Below are 21,513 nucleotides of genomic sequence, written 5' to 3'. Positions count from 1 at the left end.
CCCCAAGCGCCCGAGCCTCCTTCCCACCACACGAGCCCTCTGCATCTCACGGCCTGGCTTGTTTCCTCCCACAGCCTGGACACCCTGGTGGTGGGTGGTCCTCGGGACTTAAACGTGACCCTGACCGTGAGAAACCAGGGCGAGGACTCCTACAGAACTCAGGTCACCTTCTTCTACCCGTCTGGCTTGTCCTATCGGAAGGTGTCAGCCTCCCAGGTAGCCGAGTTCTTCTCAGACTCCGTCGGAGTTTGCTGTCCCCATCCCCGTGGCTGCGGGCGGTGGACATCACCACCTCTGCCTCTCTTGCCTCCCAGAACCAACGCTCCCAGAGATCCTGGCGCCTGGCCTGTGAGTCTGATGTCTCCACCGAAGAGTCTACGGCCTTGAAGAGCACGAGCTGTAGCATAAACCACCCCATCTTCCCGGACAACTCAGAGGTCAGGCTGCTGGTTCCGCCTCCCTTTTTCTCTTTTGTGTTCTTCTGAATTCTCCTTTAAAGTAGAGGTTTTCTGGGAGTTCCCGTTGTGGCACAGCGGAAACGAATCCGACGAGGAACCATGAGGTTGCAGGTTTGATCCCTGGCCTCACTCAGTGGGTTAAGGATCCAGCATTGCCGTGAGCTGTGGTGTAGGCCGGCGGCTACAGCTCTGATTAGCTCCCTAGCCTGGGAAGCTCCATATGCTGTGGGTGTGGCCCTAAAAAGACAAAAAGACAAAGAAGAAAAAAAAAAGTAGAGGTTTTCTTTCTTTTTTCTGCTTGGGCCACCCTGAGGCGTATGGAGTTCCCAGGCCAGGAATTGGATCTAAGTGGCAGTCAAGACCTATGTAGCAGCTGTGGCAACACCAGATCCTTTCACCCATTGTGCCAGGCTAGGGATCGAAGCTGTGTCCCCAGTGCTACAGAAATGCTGCCAATCCTGTTGTGTCATAGTGGGGACTCTGAGATTTTCTTTTTTGAAAAATAGCTTTCATCAAGATAAAAATCCATCTCCCTGACAGTTCACCCATTTGAAGTACACGATCCAATGGCTTGTGGTAGGTTTGCAGAGTTGTGTACCCATCACCATGACCAACTTCAGAGGACTTTATTACCCCAAGAAAAGACCCCGCTCCCTTTAGCTGCCAGCCCAGGTCTTCCCATCTCTACCAGCCAGCCCTAGGCAACTGCTACTCTAGTTTCTGTCTCTAGATTTGCCTAGTCTGGATATTTCATATAAATGGAGTCACACAGTATGTGATCCTTTGCGACTAGCTCTTTTTTTCCCCTCCCTATCTTTTCTTTTCTTTTCTTTTGCGTTTTAGGGCTGCACCCGTGGCATATGGAAGTTCCCAGGCTAGGGGTTGAATCGGAGCTGCAGCCGCCAGCCTACACCAGAGCCACAGCAATGTGGGATCTGAGCCACGTCTGCCACCTATACCATGGCTCACGGCAACAGCGGATCCTTAAAGCACTCACTGAGCGAGGCCAGGGATCGACCCCGCAATCTCATGGATCCTAGTCGGATTTGTTAACTGCTGAGCCACGAAGTGAACTCCTCTCCCCATTTTTAGCCACTCCGCAGCATGTGGAGTTCCCGGGCCAGGGATCAGATCAGAGCCACAGTGTGGCCCTATGCCACAGCGTTGGTGACCAGATCTTTTAACCCACTGTGTTGTGCCGGGGAGTGAACCTGGCACTGCAGAGACCCTGATTATCCCTTTGCACCACAGTGGGAACTCTTGTGACTAGCTCCTTTGACTAACATCATATTTTCAAGGACCATTCATGTTGCAGCATGTATCCGCACTCTGATTCTCTTTTTTCTTTTTGGTTTTTTTAGGGCCGCACCTTTGCTATATGGAGGTTCCCAGGCCAGAGATCTAATCAGAGCTACAGCCGCCGGCCTCTGCCACAGCCACAGCGATGCGGCATCCGAGCCGCGTCTGCGACCTACACCACAGCTCATAGCAACGCTGGATCCATAACCCACTGAGTGAGACCAGGGATCAAACCTCATGGATGCTAGTCAGATTTGTTTCCACTGCACCACAATGGAAACTCCCAACACTCTGATTCTACTGCTGAATAATATTCCATTGTATGGATGTACCACATTTTATTTATCCATTCTTCAGCTGATGGACATTTGGGTTGTTTCTTCTCTCTTATTTGTGTCGCTCTCTCTCCTTTCTCCAACTCCAGGTCACCTTTAATGTCACATTTGATGTGAATCCTGATGCTTTTTTTGGATACAAACTCCTTCTCAAGGCCAACGTGACCAGGTGTGCCATGCCCCACCTCCACTGGCATCCTGCAGCCCCTGCTCAGGGTGGACCATCGCCCTCTCCCTACGAGTTCTCCCTTCCTCTCACTCATTCCTTTAACAGACACCAACAGAGCACCCATGGCACCTGGTGCTGGTGGGGCAGCAATGGACAAAACAGCTGTGGTTCCTGCCCTCACAGAGGTTTTAATTTAGTGGCAAAAATAGACAGGAAAGCCGATGGTTACGATACAGTATGAAATCAATGATGCACAGTGTTCTTGGGGGCTTGGTGTTCAAAGAGTCCTGAAGAAGATATTCAGGCTGTGAGTTAACCAAGCAAAGGGATCAATTCAGGGCCGGCATGAAGGCAGAGAGGAGGAAGTGCGGACCAAGCAAAGCCTGCATCCTTCGATACAGTATTTTTTTTTTTTCTTTTTTAGGGCCGCACCCATAGCATATGGAGGTCCCCAGGCTAGGGGTCGAATTGGAGCTATAGCCGCCGGCCTACACCACAGCCACAGCAATGCTGGATCTGAGCCACGTCTGCGACCTACACCCCAGGTCACGGCAACGCTGGCTCCTTTAACCCACTGAGTAAGGCCAGGGATAGAACCTGCATCCTCGTGGATACTAGTCAGATTCGTTTCCACTGAGCCATGATGGGAACTCCCCTGATGCAAGATTTAAGGAGCTAGTTAGATAGGGGCCGTATCTGAAAATGAGTGCTGAGAGTTCCTGTTGTAGCTTAGTGGATTAAGAACCCAACTAGTAACCGTGAGGACACGGGTTCGATCCCTGGCCTTGGTCAGTGGGGTAAGGATCCAGCGTCGCTGTGAGCTGGGGTGTAGGTCACAGATGCGGCTCCGTTCCAGCGTTGCCATGGCTGTGGCATAGGCCGGCCGCTACAGCTCCGATTTCACCCTGGCCTGGGAATTTCCATGTGCCACAGCTGTGGCTCTAACAATAAAAAAACACAATTATGAAATCACATACAGTGAGTGCTGGGTGCTCTTAGGGAATTTACAGCTTCATGTGGGAGCCACGTGACCACCTCTGCATGCAAGAAAGATCTCTCTCCAGGAGGGCGGTGGGTTGGCATTCGGGTGGGAGTTGTTTGGAATTCAGGGAGCCAGTGGGAAGCAGGCGCTGGAGACATCCATCCGTGTGAGTAGGGGAGGGCCTGAGCCACGCAGCGCAGCGGCAGCTGCAGCCTCTCCTCACACCTGTCTCTTCTGTTGGATGCTCAGCAGTGTTCAGGGGGCAGGGCGGACAGGAGTTGGTGGCTGGTTGGGGGTGGAGGGGGAGGGAGAGAAAGAAGGAAAGGCCGGGTCTCAGGTCTCAAGGGCTGGCCCTCTGTTTCCCTTCAGTGAGAACAACATGCCCAGCAGCAACAAAACCGAATTCCAGCTGGAGCTGCCTGTGAAATACGCTGTCTACGTGGTGGTTACCAGGTACCGGCTTCGAGGGCTTATGGCTCCGCCTTCAGCACTGGGCTGGACATGGCGCACTGAGCATCTTTGTGTCGGCATCTGAGGATGTGTGTGCGTGGATGTGTGTGTGTGTGTGTGCGTGTGCGTATGCGTGTGTTTGTGTGTGTGTCGCCCAACTGGCACATGTGACGTTCCTGATGTGGCGCAGTGGGATTAGTGGCATCTTGGGAGCGCTGGGACGCAGGTTCGATCCCCACCCCAGCACAGTGGTTTAAAGATCTGGCGCTGCTGCAGCCACGGCTTAGGTGGCAACTGTGGCTCAGCTGTGATCCCTGGCCCGGGGAACTCCATGTGCCGTGCTGGGGCAGCCGAAAAGAAAAAAGAAAAAACCAAAAACCCGGAGTTCCTGTCATGAAGCAGCGGAAACCATTCCTGGCCTCACTCAGTGGGTTAAGGATCCAGCATTGCCGTGAGCTGTGGTGTAGGTTGCAAATGCGGCTTGGATCCTGTGTGGCTGTGGCGTAGGCCAGCAGCTGTAGCTCCAATTAGATCTCTGGGCTGGGAACCTCTATGTGCCATGAGTGTGGCCCTAAAAGGCAAACAAACAAACAAAAAACCCTAAAAAGCCAAGCTGGCACGTGCTGCCTGTCCCACCTGTCCCATCCACGTGGCCCCTGCACGCCATCCTGCTCGCGCCCTCTCAGGGCGGCGCTACCCCTGTGCCCGTTCACCCCCTTACACTCTCCGCCCGCAACCCCCTCCCGGATACCCCTGATGTCCTGTCACCTCCTGCCCCTTCTGTCTCCCGTCAGCCTTGAGGTCTCCACCAAATATTTCAACTTCACAGCCTCGGAGAAGACCCGCCACGTCATAGAGCATCAGTATCAGGTGAGGAGCTGAGAAGGCGCCTGGGAGGGAAGTCAGATGCTGGGGACGCAGGAAGAATGATGGGAAACTCGCACGCCAGCCTCTGTTCCAAGCTTGCTCAGACTCCATACAGACAAGAGCATGCATACATAGGTGTACACACACACACACACACACACACCACACACACGTATGTAATTGACTCGTTTTCTCTTCACAACGATCCTGTGACAGAGGCACTGTCATCACCCCCAGTTTACAGATGAAGGAACTGAGGCTCAGAGAGGTTACCAGAACATGCTCAGGGTCTCAGCCCTACCCCACGCCTGGGGATCAGCCTGCTTGGCTCTTCCGTGGGTGTTTAGCTCCTATGCCCTCCTGCCTCCCAGAAAGCACCGAGAGGCAGGACGCTTGGGTCTCCGAGGCCTTACTCAGTGCCGGGCTGTCGGGAGCGGGGAGCCCGGTTGCCGCTGCTGGTGGGGCCGGAGCCCTGACCCCTCCCCCTGCCCCACGCAGTTCAACAACCTGGGCCAGAGGAAGCTCCCCATCAGTGTGGTCTTCTGGGTCCCCGTTCGGCTGAACCGAGTGACCGTGTGGGACCAGCCCCAGGTCACCTTTTCCCAGGTAAGCCCAGCCGGGCCCCAACAGTGGACCCAGCTCCTCCCTCCACAGCCCTGGTCTTTCCTAACCGGACTTCGGTCCCCTCTGTTGCCTTTTGGAGCCATTTCCGACCCTCTCGTGGACCTGGGCCATCTCACCTGCCGGAGGGCAGACCCAGGGGCCCTCACCTGTTTTTGTCCTCACCGTGTCCCTCCTTCCTCAGCACCTTTCCAGGAGCTGCTCTACCGAGGAGATCGGCCCCCGTCACTCTGATTTCCTGGAGAAGCTTCAGAAGACTCCAGTGCTGGTGGGAATAAGCCTAACCCCAGCCGGGGGGCTGCACGCAGCTTCCACGTTGGCCCCTCACCGGTGCCCAGTACCGCGGGGTGGGGGTGGGGAAGACGCGTGCACGGGGCGTTTCCTGCGTCCAGCTCTCTTGGTCACCCGTCTCCTGTCTTCCCTTTCTCAGAACTGCTCCATCGCTGTCTGCCAGAAAATCCAGTGTGACATCCCATCCTTTGGCATCCAGGAAGAACTCAAGGTCACCCTCAAGGGCAATCTCTCATTTGACTGGTACATCAAGGTACGCGGGGGCGCCTGAGGCTCAGCTGGGCACAGAGGTGCGTTTTCAGGGCCCCCGTGGGTCCAGCTCCCATCCTCTTTCTCCCGCAGACCTCGCATAACCACCTTCAAGTGGTGAGCGCCGCGGAGGTCTTGTTTAATGATTCGCAGTTTGCCCTGCTCCCAGGACAGGAGGCCTTTGTGAGGGCCCAGGTATCAGACCCAGAGGGACCCTTGGAGGCAGGAGAGGAGGCTTGTGGGAGAGAGAGAGAGGTGGGGGTGGGGGGGGTGGGGGGTGGGGTGGAGCGCCCAGGGAGGGGGTGAGCCAGGGAGGGGACCCTCCAGAAATCCAGAGTCTGTCTCCCCTGAGGCACCCCTTCCCCGCTCCCCGCCCCAGACAGAGACCAAAGTGGAGCCGTACGAAGTGCATAACCCTCTCCCACTCATCGTGGGCAGCTCGATAGGGGGGCTGGTGCTCCTGGCCCTTATCACTGCCGGACTGTACAAGGTACTCTCCCCGGGGGGCCCTCTCCCCACCCCTCCCCCCCCTGCCCCCCAACCCCCACACTGCTTCTCACTCAGCAGCTCCTTCCTGGGTTCACCTCCCAGCAGTGCTGCCAGCTGGGGAACCCTGGGCATGTCACAGAGCCTCAGTTTCTACAGGTGTCACATGAGACCATAAATACCCATTTCCTGGAGAGCGTTTGGGGGGCTCTCTCTGGAACCCTTAGAATGGACTTTGGTGCAGAGCAGCCACTCATCTATGGACAAGTTCTTCTTCTATTTACTATTTCTTGCCTCCCTTTCTTTCCCAATAGCGATGCCACCCCCCGCTCCCCGCCCCCGTCTCCCCAGGGCTCTTCTCAGCCACGCTTTTCATTGTGTCTCAAGGTCCCGCTGTCCCCATTCCCAGTCCACGCGGCCTTCAGCCACCATCCCTCACGGCCTGTGCCCTCACTCGCCCCGTCTCTGCCCCCACAGCTCGGCTTCTTCAAACGCCAGTACAAGGACATGATGAGTGAACCTGTTCCTGAACCTGCTGTGCCTCAGTAACGGCTCCTTCCCCCTCAAGTGGCCTCTCCTGCAGCAAATAGGATGTGGGTGGACCAAGGAGCAGGTCCCCAGGCTGCTGGACGGACACGTCTGTTAGGAGACCAGGGCAGTGATGTCTTAGGAGCGACCAGTTTGGGCTTCCATTCCTCTGTGTGTGTGTGTGTGTGTGTGTGTGTGTGTGTGTGTGTGTGTGTGGGCGCGCCTGCATGTGTGAGTTGGCTGAGTTGGGTGTGTGACTCAGGGGTGTGTGTGTGTGTGTGTGTGTGTGGGCATGCCTGCATGTGTGAGTGTGGCTGAGTTGGGTGCGTGACTCAGATGTCCCTTGCATGGGAACAAGTGCCTTCAGCACAATGTCTCGTGCAGAAGGGAAGTGCTTGGGCTTCCTTTGGTGGGTGGAGGCGCCCTTGACTCTTCCTGGGGGACAGGTGCTTTCTCTTGAGGAGGTGGCGGGGACACAAACGGAGATGCAGTACATCCTCCCGGGCTGAAGGTGGCGAGAGCTCCTTTCATGGGCGCACATGCAGGCCTGCGGGAGCCTGTGCCGCTGCGGCCAAGACAGCCCGGACAGCCAGCCAGCCAGCCAGCCAGCCAGCTGGAGCCCATCCAACATGTGCCACCCGCACTAGAGCTGATATGTCCCATGAGCCATGATGCCCCTCCCCGTATGTCTTCGCTTATTTATTATTTTAACGCTCCTTTTACGTCTTGAATGGATGGATCTGTGCAGAGTATGAACATCAAAAGACAATGCAGGGGCGTGCAGTAAAAAAGCTGCCTTCCATCCTGTCCACCCGCCCCCGCCACCAGCTGTTCAGGTCACTCATAAAAGGTAGTCAGGGGTATGTGTTTTGGGGTCTCCTTCACAAAGGTTCTAGGCACATGTGCTCGCGCGCGCGCACACACACACACACACACAGGCTATTGTACACAGATGGCAGGCTGCATTATTTATACTGCTCTGCGTCTTGCTTTTCTCATTAATATGGCTCAGACATTGGTTTCTATCAAGATGTAAGGTCCTTTTTCGTTCTTTTGTTCAGAAGCACCGTGTTCCACTGTGAAGGTGGAGCACCACGTCCTTTACCAGCCTCCCTCTGGTAAACTATTCCCAACCTCTCACCACGACCGACAAGGGTGAATGAATAAACTGAATGCATGTCTTTTTTTGCATCCTGTGTAAGATAATTTACAGGATAATTTCCCAGAAGTTTGGATTCTCACAGAAGCAAACCCAAGAGGAGAATTTGAGCCAAAGACATTATTTAAGAGTCGCCTCAGGAAGAGTTCCGGTTGTGGCTCCGCCGGTGAAGAACCTGACGTAGTGTCCATGAGGACGTGGGTTCGATCCCTGGCTTTGCTCGGTGGGTTAAGGATCTAGTGTTGCCACAAGGTGGGGCGTGGGGCAGAGATGTGGCTCGGATTTGGCGTTGCTGGTGCTGTGGCCTAGGCTGGCAGCTGCAGGTCCATTTAGACCCCTAGCCTGGGAACGTCTATATACCACCGGTGCAGCCCGACGTGGGGGCGGGGAAGAGTGACCCCAGGAAATACCAACTGGGGAGGGACGTGAGCTGGGGAAGGAAGGTACAGCCAGGAAAGGGTGTATTATGAGCTCCAGGGGTGGAAGCCCACTGAGGGGTGTGGTTCTGAGAGAGAGAGTAGAACAGGAACAGGCACGTTGACACTTCCCACCCGTGCAGAGAAGGAGCTGGCTTATGCACGCACCACTTCCTCGTGGATGCTCTCAGCGGGGAAGGAAGTGGTAATCCCGGGGCATGTCTGGCTGGCCCCGAATGTAGGCAGATCGGGCCCTGGTAGCCAGAGAAAGAGATGCAGGTGCTGCCAGTCAGCCAGAGAGCGCAGCCCCGAGCAAGGCCCACAGGGGCTCCAACAGCACTTGCTACCGAGATCACGTACTGGTAGTTTTATAACTGTTTCTAAGTTGCCCTCCCTCCTCGAGGCGGGGGGTACCCCGTGCCCATCTCCCAACGTCTGCCAATGCCATAGGCCACGACTGTGCCCTTGGCACCCATCCTAATTCTCCCACCGGTCCTGCTAAGTGGCCATCTCTTGCTATTTACTGATATCTGAATTTCACTTTTGAGGATGCTGACGCTTAGAGAGATGGGTCCCAATTGCCTGAGTTTGTACAGATAAGGAGGGGGTGGAGCCGAGCTCCAAATCTGGCTCTCTCTGGCCGCAAAGTGCATCCTTTCTACTGTCCAGTGGCCTTAGAGGCATGGCGTACAGCAGGCACGAGGGAAGAGGGTGGAGGCGGGGAGAGTGGCTATTGTCTAGCTGTTGTAATCATATGATTACTTGTGAATCATGTGAAATCGTTGACGTGTTTGTGGACAGAAATGGCAACTGCATGCAGTTCATCAAGAAAATCACGAGTGTTCTAGATGTGATAAAAGGGAAGGTAAGGGAAGGGTTCTAGGGGATGCGACCCTTCATTCAAGTAGGAGCAGGAATCTTCCAATCAGGTGGGGCTAGAACTGTGGACAGGAGCCTGGGCGGATGTGTTTTGTAAGCCAGAGCAAGGAGTTTCAGTTTTATTTCAAATGCAATAGGGGAGTTCCCATTGTGGCTCAGCCTGTTAAGAACCCGCCTGGTATCTATGAGGATGTGGGTTCCATCCCTGGCCTCACTCAGTGGGTTAGGATCCAATGTTGCCACAAGCCGAGGCATAGGTCACAAATGTGGCTCAGATCTGGTGTTGCTGTGGCTGTGGCATAGGCTGGCAGCGGCAGCTCCATTTCGACCCCTAGCCTGGGAAATTCCTCCATATGCCGCAGATGTGGCCCTAAAAAGCAAAAAAAAAAAAAAAAAAAAAAAAAAAAAAACCAAAAAACAAAGTGCAATAAGATGTCCCTGAGAAGGGACTCCTTTGACAGTGGTTTTTGGCTCCTCCAGGCCGTCACAATACCAGTCTCTCTGAGCTGGGTCTGTACAATTTCCTCTTCTGATTTCAAAATCCGTTAAGAGGGAGTTCCTGTTGTGACTCAGTGATAACCAACCCGACCAGTATCCATGAGGACGCAGGTTTGATCCCTGGCCTCACACAGTGGGTTAAGGATCTGGCGTTGCCATGAGCTATGGTGTACCTCACGGATGCAGCTTGGATCTGGTGTGGCTGTGGCTGTGGTGTAGGCCGGCAGCTGCAGCTCTGATTCGACCCCTAGCCTGGGAACCTCCATATATCAGCCCTAAAAAGCAGGAAAAAAAAAAATCCATTGAAAATGTTTGTCTTCTTCCTTCGGTTGAAAGACAAAAGACCTCAAGATCTCCTGGAGGCCTTCGCTGACCCAGGGCAGGAGAGGGCCTCTGTCACTCCAGGCTTCTGTCCTTGGATAGGCAGTTAAGGCTCGGAGTCCACGTTGGCCTCTTTGCATTGGAAGCTTGTGTTGTATTCAGCCACATAGGAGCTTTATGATGGGTTAGAAAGTAAATTATTTCCAGTGACAAATTACCCTAGGGTGACCATGAAGTTACTGATAAACAGGGCCATAAATCTGTGGTGAGAAGCAGCCAAACCCAGAAAAGTCTATCCTTGTTTTACCTTTTGGGGGGGGGGGGGAGTCCCTTGGTTCAGAATAAACAAATCCCTGCAGTCTTTACCCTCCTTTCCTTACTTAGCAACGGATTCTTATCTGGGCCACCATGGAAAACTGATATAATTTAGACACCTGTGGCAGCCCCCACACACCCCATGAATTGCATCTCCTTGTGTCCCATTCTCTTGCAACATGACGTTGCTGCTGCTCCCATTAAGTAATGGGGTCTGCCTCTCTACCCTCTGGAATCTGGGCTGCCCTTGAGACTCGCTTTGACCAATGGAAGGTTCTAGAAAGGCTGTTGTTTGTGTCCCAGAGCCTAGACTGTCAGAAGCACTGCAGTTTCTGCCGTCACCCTTTCCAACTCCTGAGACCACCATGCTAAAACCCTATTGGAGATTGAGCAGCCACATGGAGGAGACGATGGAGGCCCCCAGCTGACAGCTGCCACAACCACATACACGAGGTCCTCTTGGACCTTCTAGCCCAGTCCAGCCATCCAATAACTGCAGCCACAGGCAAGTCCAATAAAAGAACGGCCCAGATGAACACCTCCCAGAACTCTCGAGAAATAACAAATTGGTGTTTCCATCCACTGTGTTTTGGAGAAGCTCGTTATGCTTCAGTGGCTAACGAATACAGCCAACCCGTGAAAGAATATTTCCCAAATTCTTTTGTGGTTAGGAGTGGCCGTGTGGCTAGGTTCTGGCTAAGGGGACGTGAGTAGAGTGAGTGAACAGCTGTGGAGTCGGGTCCTGAGGGAGAAGGAGTGTCCTTTCTCTTTGCCATTTTTCCAGCGGCGGGAGCGCCAATGCTGTGTGTGGTGCACCATTTTGGATTGTGCAGGTGAGGGCAACACCCAGGAATGCCAGAGGGAGACAGAAGGAGCCTGGGTTCCAACTCTGTAGAACTCTCACGTTAGCCCAGGACTCTGTATTCTTTTTTTTTTTTTTTTTTGGCTTTTTGCCTTTTCTAGAGCTGTTCCCACAGCATATGGAGGTTCCCAGGCTAGGGGTCGAATTGGAGCTGTAGCCTCTGGCCTACACCAGAGCCACAGCAACGTGGGATCCGAGCCACGTCTGCAACATCGGATCCTCAACCCACTGAGCAAGGCCAGGGATTGAACCTGCAACCTCATGGTTCCTAGTGGGATTCGTTAACCACTGCACCATGAGGGGAACTCCAACTCTGTATTCTTAAACTGTGAGAGGACAGAGAAGCGAACACTGATCTCATCTAAGATACTGGAGTTCTGAGCCCCCAATAATGACAGCTGCCCCTGTAGTGTAACTGATACCACTACCTTCCCAAAGAGTCTGTTTTCCTACTTGGTCCCAAAAACTAAACGTGTGGTAAAGCCTGAAGGCTTCTCTTTCTTTTTCTTTTTTTTTCTTTTAGGCTGCGCTCAAAGCACACGGAAATTCCAGGGCCAGGGATTGAACCTGTGCCACAGCAACAACTGGAATCACAGCGGTGACAACACCAGATCCTTAGCCTGCTGAGCCACCAGGGAACTCCCCTGAAGGTTTCTTGATGGCGCTGCTACCCCAACTCGGTCCAGCATTTCAGTCTAGCATTTCCTTCTCATCATGGCTCATGATATGGCTGGTACCCAATGTGGATGGTCACAAGGTTCAGTTATGCTTTGTAGGGGCTTCCTGATTTGCCCACTTGGTTTGGTCTCCAAGGATTTATCTTCATCCTCTGAGAGCACCAGGGGAGGGTTCTATCTCTTGATCCCTTCCCTCCCAGAGCAAAATGACCTGGTAGAGAACTAACCTCTTTCCCTTGTAGATGGTACCTGGAAGGTATTTCTCCTTCCTATATCTTTTTTTTTTTTTTTTTTAGGGCCACACCTGCAGCATATGTAGGTTCCCAGGCTAGGGGTCGAATAGGAGCTGCAGCCACCAACCTACACCACAGCCATAGCAACACCAGATCCGAGCCGCATCTGCAACCTACATCACAGCTCACGGCAACGCCTGATCCTTAACCCACTGAGTGAGGCCAAGGATCAAACCTGTAACCTCATGGTTCCTAGTTGGATTCGTTTCTGCCGCACCACGACGGGAGCTCCCCCTCCTTCATTGAGAGATGACCCAGGGATTTGTGTATTGACGGTGTCCTTTCCCCAGGGGAAGCTCAGCCCCCCACCCTTTAATCCTTAGCTCTTCACAGTTTAGAAAAGTTCCTTTCTTTCTTCTTTTCTGTTCTTCCTTCCTTTCTTTTTCTCCTTTCCCTTTCCTTCCCTCCTTCCAAACATAGGCAGGATGCTCTTTGACATAAATCACAGCAATAACCTGTTTGGTCCACCTCTTAAGATAATATCGATGAAAACAAAAATACACCAATAGGACCTGATGAATCTCAAAAGCTTTTGCATAGCAAAGGAAACCATAAAAAACCCCAAAAAGACAATCCACAGAATGCGAGAAAATTTTTGCAAATCATGCAACCAACAAGGGCCTAATCTCTTTCTTTCTTTCTTTCTTTGGTTTGTGCCTGCAGCATGCAGAAATTCCTGAGACAGGGATCGAACCTAAGTCACAGTAGTGACAATGCCAAATCCTTAACTGGTAGGCTACCAGTGAATTCCCAGAAAAGAGATTTCTAACTGCCTCCCTTGGGCCAAATCCAGGTCTCAGGTTTTATTTGGCCCCACGGGTTTGTTTTTTTATTAGTTGCTGACATTTGCTGACATTTTATTTTCAGTCTCTCAGGATTTAGAAACATGAAGCCGTCACTTAAAGTCAGATACTCCAAGGGCTGTGGCCACGGCATATGCAGGTTCCCAGGCTAGGGATCGAATCAGAGCTGTAGCTGCCGGCCTACACCACAGCCACAGCAACTCGGGATCCTTAACCCACTGAGCAAGGCCAGGGATCGAACCCAAATCCTCACCGACACTGTGTTGGGTTCTTAACCTGCTGAACCACAATGGGAACTTCAGTTGCTGACATTTTAAAATGAAGAGATTACTGAGGGAAATCCAGATTTATGGTTTATCTTGGAAAATGGGTGTGTTTGGCAACCTGAGGCTACAGCTTAGCAAAGCCACCTTATGAGGCAGGACTCAGCTCCCAGCGCACTCAGTAGAGCGCCCCAACCTCTGAGGCCAGAGCCCATTGTACTTGACTTTTGAGGAGCTGTGTGCTCTGGCCCCTCACCTGCTCACGCCCTTCCCTCTCGACCTCATATCTTTCAAATGTGACATATTCAGGTTGACCAACCAGGACCCTTTTGAAAGTGAAAGAGAGTGTGATCAGTAGTTACCCTGGGATTCAGGCCTAAACATGACCTGCTGGGGACAGATCAGGATGTACCTGTGTCACCTCTGCTCCCTCACATCCTGGTCTTTGCCTGGTCCGTACCCTCTGACCAGACTCACGTCCTCCCCTCCTTCACCTGACTCTTGATTTAGTTTGAGTGGCACGTCCTCCACATCCTCCTGACTCCCTGGCTGAGAAAAGCTCCATCCTTCACATGTTGTCACAGTAACCCAGGTCTCTTCCTATGGACACTGTCCCTTCCTGGAGAGCAGAAACCCCTAGAACAGTATCTGGAACATGGAACAAGCAATTGCTGAATACACGTGTTGAATAAATGAATGAAGAGGCGTGGGTTGCCCCAGCTTCCTGCCCTCTATCAGAAGACCGAGCTCTCAAAAAGTCTGTTTCCCTACATCCCAACACATTGCTTTGGGCCCCCTGAGTATCTGACTCTATGCGACGACTTCACACTTTCTAAATCCTGAGCGACTGGATGTACGAATGGACAATGGGGTAGACACAGCACTCTGACCCTGCAGTCTGAAGCAACCGGGTCACAAAAACACCTTGTCCCCTAGTGTAACCAGTTCAGGGAGCCAGCCTGCTACTTGTGAGCCAAACTTGTAGCTGGTCAGACCACTATCTCTAGCAATCAGTTCAGGAAGCCAAACAATTACCTCTGTAATACTTGCTCAAAATGACCAAGACTTGTTCGATAATTGACAGCTTCCCTCATTTTTGTCCCTGCTTCTGACTTAGGACCAATCAGAGAAAGCCAGGTCCCTCCGCTAACCAATCATGGGACGTCCTGTTTCTAGATAGCCCGCCTCCAGATTCACACCCAGAGATGGCCTCCAATCAGGACAAAGCAGAAGCCTCCCCTTTTCTCCGCTGTATCGCTTTCCCACTCCTCTGCCTGCCGTCGAGTCTCCAAAACACACGTGAGTGTGGCTGACTCCCTTGCTAGAGTAAATTCTAGCCCAGCTCTGTCTTCTCACCTCCGTGGGCTGCACATATGGCTGGGATCTGAGGGCTGCGAGCCTTTGATGGGAAATCTGAGTGCTCTCTCCTGGGAAAACCAAGACAGGAGTAAAGCTTGGCACGCACAACTTCAGACCCACCGCTCTTACTCTGAGCACCTCGTTTCTGCTTTTTCCTGTTTCTCAAAGATTGGTTTTCACTTCCCCTCTTTCTCTCCTGGCTCTATTTCACAGAATTTAGGTACACATGGAGTACGATGTTCTTTTTATTCTAGGGAAATGATTTGCCAGAGGTGGGAGTTTGAGCAAAGACAAATCCTCTCTTAGGGATTTTTGCCAGCAGACGTGAACGCCCAGCTGGTGCTTCCTCCTCTTCACTCTTCCTTCTGGCACATCCCTCCTCCACCACCTGCATGTTCGCTGTGTCTCCCTGTTCTGCTCCCCCACTTAATTGCTGCAGCCTTAGCTCAACCTAAGTAAATGCCTGTTTTATCCTAAGTTTGCCCCAATTCAAGTTAGTTTGCTTCCTAGAAAGGCTGCTTCTGCTTTGTTCTAAGGGAGCCTTCTGATTTATGCAATTACTGGGCAGTCTCAGGGGGGTCTGGGTTGACTACACAGTCTATTAACTTCAAATCTGTGCAGACCCCCCCTGTGTGAGCCACCCATCCACCTGTCTGTGCGCAAATGACCTGCCCTCCCATCACCCATCCATCCACACACCCAACAGCAGTACCTCCTTCAGGTCTGACCCCCTCCTTGGAGAGACAAGGAGAAACAGGTATCTGCTCTCAGCGAGCTCCCACCCAGAGGGTGTCACCTTTTATTCTCCGCTAAGGAAGATGGATCATGAACCCCCCCTCCTTGGCCCCAGCTTATAAACAAACGCAGCGACTGGCAGACGGCAACGAGTGCTCCTTCCCAGGGACATAGCTGAGTGCAACAGTGACTGAGATGGGAGCTACTGCATCCTCTACAGAGACTCGCTCCCTTGCCTGGGGTCAACGCTGCCTTTCTTTAACTTCTTGTGCATGCACCGGGTGTTGATGGGGTGCTTCCTGTGCATCAGGCGCTGTGCTGGGTGCTGGGGAGCAAGGGGCTAGAAGGACACAGAACCTACATTCACGAGGTCTGGAGTCCCCACCCAAATTCCTGGCACATCAGGTCATTCCCCCCCCCCCCCAAAGAAATCTCCTTCTGAGACGCACCAAAGCAGAACTAATCACTTCCTCCTTCAGATCCCTCGGGTCACTGTGCTGTCTAGTAAAACTTCGGTTCGAATGCACGAGAATACTGTCTGCCCTTTCAGGTGTGGTCTCCTCAAGGGCTGGCACCCGTTCCTGCGTGTCTTGCTTCCCTGGCAGCCGGCCCACAGCCTGGGTCATGTGAGCAGCCCCTACGTACATGGATGAATGGTTGAGTGAAAGTACGTTCCCCAGGCAGAGAGAAGGGCTAGAGGGGGGAGTAAGATCATCCGCCATGTGGCTAAGATTCCAGCACTTTGAAACCCGGCCTCGCCTTGTAACAGCTGGGCAAACAGAGGCAAAGGACTCAACCTCTCTGTGCCTCAGTTCTGCATCTGTAAAATGGGATAATAGCAGCCCTCTTCTCCTAGGGCTGTCGTGAGGATCCAATGAGCTGATAGATGTAAAATGCCTAATGATGTAAATAACACAGTGGAAAATGAAGCCGAGGACCTACAAAGACTTTTTTTTTTTTAGGGCCACACCCCTGGCACATGGAGGTTCCCAGGTTAGGGGTCGGATCAGAGCTGTAGCTGCCAGCCTACACCACAGTCACAGCAAAGCCAGATATGAGCCACATCTGCAGTCTACACCACAGCTCATGGCCACGCTGGATCCTTAACCCACTGAGCGAGGCCAGGGATTGAACCCGTGTCCTCATGCCTCCTAGTCAGATTTGTTTCCACTGAGCCACAATGGGCACTCCTACCAAGACATTTTTCTTTTTTTCTTTTTCTTTTTTTGTCTTTTGAAGACCACACCCTCAGCATAGGGAGGTTCCCAGGCTAGGAATTGAATCAGAGCTACAGCTGCCGACCTACACCACAGCTCATGGCAGCGCCAGATCCTTAACCCACAGAGCGAGGCCAGGGATCAAACCTGCAACCTCATGGTTCCTAGCCAGGACACTTTTCTAAAAAAAGACATACAGGTGGCCCACTGGCACACACAAAGCTATTCAACATCGCCAAGAATTAGAAATGCAAATCAAAACCACAATGAGATGTCACCTCACACCTGTCAGAATGGCTACTACCAAAAAGACAACAAGTAACAAGTTTTGGTGAGGATGTGGAGGACAGGGAACACTTGTACCCTGTTGCTGGGAATGTACATTGGTGTAGCCATTATGGAAAACAGTAGGGCGATTACTCAAAAACTTAAAAACGGAACTTCTAGATGACCTAGCAGTTTCATTCCTGGGTGTTTATCATAAGACAACAAAAACGCTAATTCAAAAAGATATATGCATCCCTATGTTCATTGAATTTTTTTTTTCCCCCCTAGGGCCATACCCAAGGCATAGGGAGGTTCCCAGGCTGTGGGTCGAATCGGAGCTACAGCTGCCAGCCACACCACAGCCACAGCAATGCGACATCCGAGTCACGTCTGCGACCTATACCACAGCCCACGGCAACGCCGGATGCTTGATCCACTGAGCAAAGCCAGGGATCGAACCCACAACCTCAGGGTTCCTAGCTGGATTCGTTTCTGCCACGCCACGATGGGAACTCCCTGAAGCACTGCTTATAATTGCCAAGATACAGAAGTAGCCTAAGTGTCCATCAAAGGATGAATGGATGGATACACACCGGACTATGACTCAGCCTTAAAAAAAGAGTCTGAGATATAGAGAACAATCAGTGCCAGAGGGGGAGGGGATGGGGGAAGAAGAGAAATAGCTGAGGGAGAGTAAGAGGCGCAGACTTCCAATTGCCAAATAAATGAGTAATAGGAACGAAATGTACAATGAGAGCAATGTCGTTAATAACTACGTATCATTTTTGTATGGTGACAGATGACAACTATTCTTTTTTTTTTTTTCAGTCTTTTTAGGGCCACACCTGCGGCATATGAAGGTTCCCAAGCTAGGAGTCGAATTGGAACTGTAGTTGCCAGTCTACGCCACAGCCGCAGCAATGCCAGATCTGAGCTGCGTCTGCAGCCTACACCACAGCTCACAGCAACGACGGATCCTTAATCCACTGAGCGAGGCCAGGGATCCAACCTGTGTCCTCATGGATACTAGTCAGATTTGTTTCTGCTGAGCCACGATGGGAACTCCAGATGACAACTATTCTTATCATGATGATCACTTGGAAATATATAGAAATAATCAAATCTCCGTGTCGTAGACCAGGCTCTAACATAGCGTTGTAGGTCAAGTATACTTCAAAAACAAACCACTCTGGAGAACAGTATGGAGGTACCTTAGAAATCTATGCATAGAACTACCATATGACCCAGCAGTCCCACTCTTGGGCATATATCCGGACAAAACTTTCTTTAAAAAAGATATACACCTGCATGTTCATGGCAGCACTATTCACAATCGCCAAGACATGGAAACAACCCAAATGTCCATTGACAGATGATTGGATTAGGAAGATAAGATACACACACACACACACACACACACACACACACACACGCACAATGGAATACTACTCAGCCATAAAAAACCAAAATAATGTCATTTGCAGCAACATGGATGGAACTAGAGACTCTCATCCTGAGTGAAGTAAGTCAGAAAGAGAAAGACAAATACCATAGGATATCACTTATATCTGGAAGCTAATATACAGCACAAAGGAACCTTTCCACAGAAAAGAAAATCATGGACTTGGAGAAGAGACTTGTGGTTGCCAAGGGGGTGGGGGAGGGAGTGGGATGGATGGGGAGCTTGGGGTTCATGGATGCAGACCATTGCCTTGGGAATGGATAAGCAATGAGATCCTGCTGTGTGGCACTGGGAACTATGTCTAGTCACTTTGGATGGAGCCTGATAATGTGAGAAAATAGAATGTGTACATGTATGTGTGACTGGGTCACCATGCTGTACAGTAGGAAAAAAAATTGTATTGGGAAATAATTTAAAAAATTAAATTAAAAATCATAGGAAAAAAGATCAGGTTTGCGGCTACCAGAGGCAGGGGGTGCGAGTGGGGGGATTAGATGAAGGTGGGCAAAAGGTGCAAACTTCCAGGTATAAGATATATAAGCACTAGGACTGTCATGCCCAACATGATAAATGAACACTGCTCTATGTCATACCTGAAAGTTAAGAGAGTAACTCCCAAAAGTTCTGATCACAAGGAAAAACTAATTGTTTTCCTATTTCGTTTTTTGCAGACAGTACCCGCATATGTGGAAATTTCTAGGCCAGGAATCAAACCTGCGCCTCAGCAGTGACCCCATCCATCCAGGTCCTTAACCCGCCATGCCACGGTGGGAACTCCTCCTATTTAACGTTGTACCTACTTGAGCTGATGGATATTCACTCACCCTCTTACGTTAATCATCATTTCATGATGTATGTAAGTCAAATCACCTTTTTTTTTCTTTTTTTTTCTTTTTGCCTTTTCTTGAGCTGCTCCCGCGGCATATGGAGGTTCCCAGGCTAGGGGTTTAATCGGAGGGTAGCCACTGGCCTACGCCAGAGCCACAGCAACGTGGAATCTGAGCCGCGTCTGCAACCTACACCACAGCTCATGGCAATGCCGGATCCTTAACCCACTGAGCAAGGCCAGGGACCGAACCCTCAACCTCATGGTTCCTAGTCGGATTGGTTAACCACTTCGCCACCATGGGAACTCCTTTTTTTTTTTTTTTTTTGTAAGGGCTGCACCTGCAACATATGGAGGTTCCCAGGCTAGGGGTCCAATTGGAGCTACAGCTGCCAGCCTACATCACAGCCACAGCCACACCAGATCCGAGCCATGTCTGTGACCTATATCATAGGTCACGGCAATGCCAGATCCTTAACTCACTGAGTGAGGCCAGGGATTGAACCCGAAACCTCATGGTTACTAGTCGGATTTGTTTCCGCTGTGGGTTGACAACAGGAACTCCAAGTCAAATCATCTTAAACTGACACAGTGCCGTGTGTCAATTATGCCTCAGAAAAACTGGGAAAAATAAAGTGCACAGCGTATAAATATTAGGATCATCACAGCTCCTTTGTTCTGCCATCCAGATGTTATTACCTTATGCCTGCTTCTCCCTTTCATGTCTCAAACTTTCCAAGCAATGGCTAAAATCCTCTAGTGATCCCAAATCATCTGTTACACAAGGGATCTAGGAGAATAGAAAGCTTCCGCTGCTTTTGGAGAGAAGCACCTTCCTTCGTCCCTATGCCCGTGTGTGTTTCTGTACTGTGGAATTACAGTAAATTCTGTTTTGAGAAAATTCTTGAGGGCGAGGTAGGACATTGTCCTCTGAAGACAGAGAAGTGAGACAGATGGCTTGCAGCAAGAAGCTTTCTAAGAGGACCTCCAGGCAGGCCCTGTGGGTGAGCCTGGGGTCGAAAGGCATCGAGATGTCTGGGGGTTTCTGCCCAGTAGATTCTTATTCTCTTCTTCCCAAGGAAAAGAAACATCCTGGGAGACACACCACAAATTACTCATTTCCACTGAGCTCAGGCAAGTCAGATCTGAATTAATGCAGCTTTTGTCCTGGTTTCTCTACCAGCCCACCCCCCGCCCACCCGCCCCCAGGATGAGGCAGACCAGATGTAGCCCCTCCTGCTCCACCACCCTTCTGGAATCTTCTTCATTTAGCACCTTGGGGCTCAGAGACAGAGCAGAAACTTACTGAGCCAGGAATGCCAGCTGCGGGAAAAGCTGGCTGTTTCTCCAAACCACTGCAGACCCTCCTCTGCCCTTGACCTCTTGCCACAGGCTTGGCCAGGGCTCTGAACAGCCGGGGAGGGGTGGGGGTGGGGGGTGCAGGTGGACAAAGCTGCATGTGACTGACTCGTAACCGTGCTGGGTTGAGGAGATGAGTAACTTGGGTGTCCGGCCCTTCCTTGCTTACAGCCTTATAACATCCCCCTGGGTTGCCATCCTTCTTCTGGAAATGTCACAGTCATGATTCACGGCAGTGGGGCGATGAGTCCCAGACACCCTAAGGTCTCAGCTGGAGCCTCAGTGCCTTCATCTGTAAAATGGGTGGGTTGACCTAAGGACACATCCTGCTCTGCACTTTTATGATCCAAGTTATCCTTGCTCAAGGCAAGGGGTCTTACCTTGGCTTTGCTCCGAAGCATCCTGGAAGTATGTTGAGCGGCTTCAGAGAAGAGATGGAGTCTTCCCCCTCCAGTATCCTGACCTCGTCCAGCCATCAGGCGCGGAACCCACGTCTAAGGGGGAGAGCGGTAGAAGGGCCAGGTCTAAGGGCCTCAGAGGCTGGCAGCCTCTTGCCTAAGAGTCCCTGACACCAGCCCTGAGCCTCCCAGACTTCTTCTAGCTTGAGTCATTTCTGCTTGTCTTTTATCCTGCCCAGGATCTGGGCTACTTCTCCTTTCTCCTCACTGCCTTTTTCTGTCACCATTTCCTTCTTAGCTTTGAACCCTTACCCTCGCTCTCGCAAATATTCTTTCTCACCAGCAATTCCAGGGCTCTCCTCCAGCCATGCCATGTCCGAGGTCTCCTCTGGGCCACTCGGCACCAGGTGGCATTGCTGCCCCGGCCCCTCCCCTGCCCCCTGGCTTGGCACACTCCAGGGTCACCAACAGCTTCTGTAGGCAGATCGGGAGACTTCCTCATTTCGTCCCTCTCTCTGTGTGACTTGACAGCAGCCTGTGACCTGGATCACGCTCCTCTCCAGGCTGCCTTTTCGCCAACACGGACGCTTCCCTGGGACCCAGCCCAGGTCCATTTTTCTCCTTTCTCCTCATGCTCCCATCAGATCTCAACCAATGGTTCCCAGACTC

At 51.8% G+C, this 21,513-nt stretch overlaps 1 protein-coding gene and 1 long non-coding RNA gene across 5 annotated transcripts in view; one reads left to right on the top strand and one right to left on the bottom strand.

The window, feature by feature from the left end:
* The window catches only part of ITGAM (integrin subunit alpha M), a 49,018-nt gene extending 41,092 nt beyond the window's left edge, over window positions 1-7,926 (top strand). For 3 of the 4 annotated variants that reach the window (XM_047779988.1, XM_047779986.1, XM_047779987.1), the window contains 11 exons: window positions 75-216; window positions 315-437; window positions 2,182-2,261; window positions 3,613-3,696; window positions 4,488-4,563; window positions 5,059-5,166; window positions 5,366-5,449; window positions 5,612-5,725; window positions 5,815-5,916; window positions 6,101-6,211; window positions 6,685-7,926. In XM_047779988.1, coding sequence (XP_047635944.1) covers window positions 75-216; window positions 315-437; window positions 2,182-2,261; window positions 3,613-3,696; window positions 4,488-4,563; window positions 5,059-5,166; window positions 5,366-5,449; window positions 5,612-5,725; window positions 5,815-5,916; window positions 6,101-6,211; window positions 6,685-6,756 — 1,096 coding nt within the window. In that variant the 3' untranslated portion in view covers window positions 6,757-7,926. The remainder of the gene's footprint in view (window positions 1-74; window positions 217-314; window positions 438-2,181; window positions 2,262-3,612; window positions 3,697-4,487; window positions 4,564-5,058; window positions 5,167-5,365; window positions 5,450-5,611; window positions 5,726-5,814; window positions 5,917-6,100; window positions 6,212-6,684) is intronic. The other variant, XR_007134900.1, reaches the window with a different exon arrangement.
* LOC125127253 (uncharacterized) overlaps window positions 1-21,513 on the bottom strand; it is a 50,989-nt gene extending 29,476 nt beyond the window's left edge. Inside the window, exons 1-2 of the long non-coding RNA XR_007134902.1 lie at window positions 21,185-21,513; window positions 20,827-20,940 (exon numbers count right to left, since the gene is read on the bottom strand). This is a non-coding gene — a long non-coding RNA (uncharacterized LOC125127253). The remainder of the gene's footprint in view (window positions 1-20,826; window positions 20,941-21,184) is intronic.

Source organism: Phacochoerus africanus, chromosome 5, assembly GCF_016906955.1.
Source record: "Phacochoerus africanus isolate WHEZ1 chromosome 5, ROS_Pafr_v1, whole genome shotgun sequence".
NCBI classification, from domain to species: Eukaryota; Metazoa; Chordata; class Mammalia; order Artiodactyla; family Suidae; genus Phacochoerus; species Phacochoerus africanus.
The sequence above is the reverse complement of the archived record's forward strand: the minus strand, read 5'-3'. Positions and strand labels throughout refer to the sequence as shown.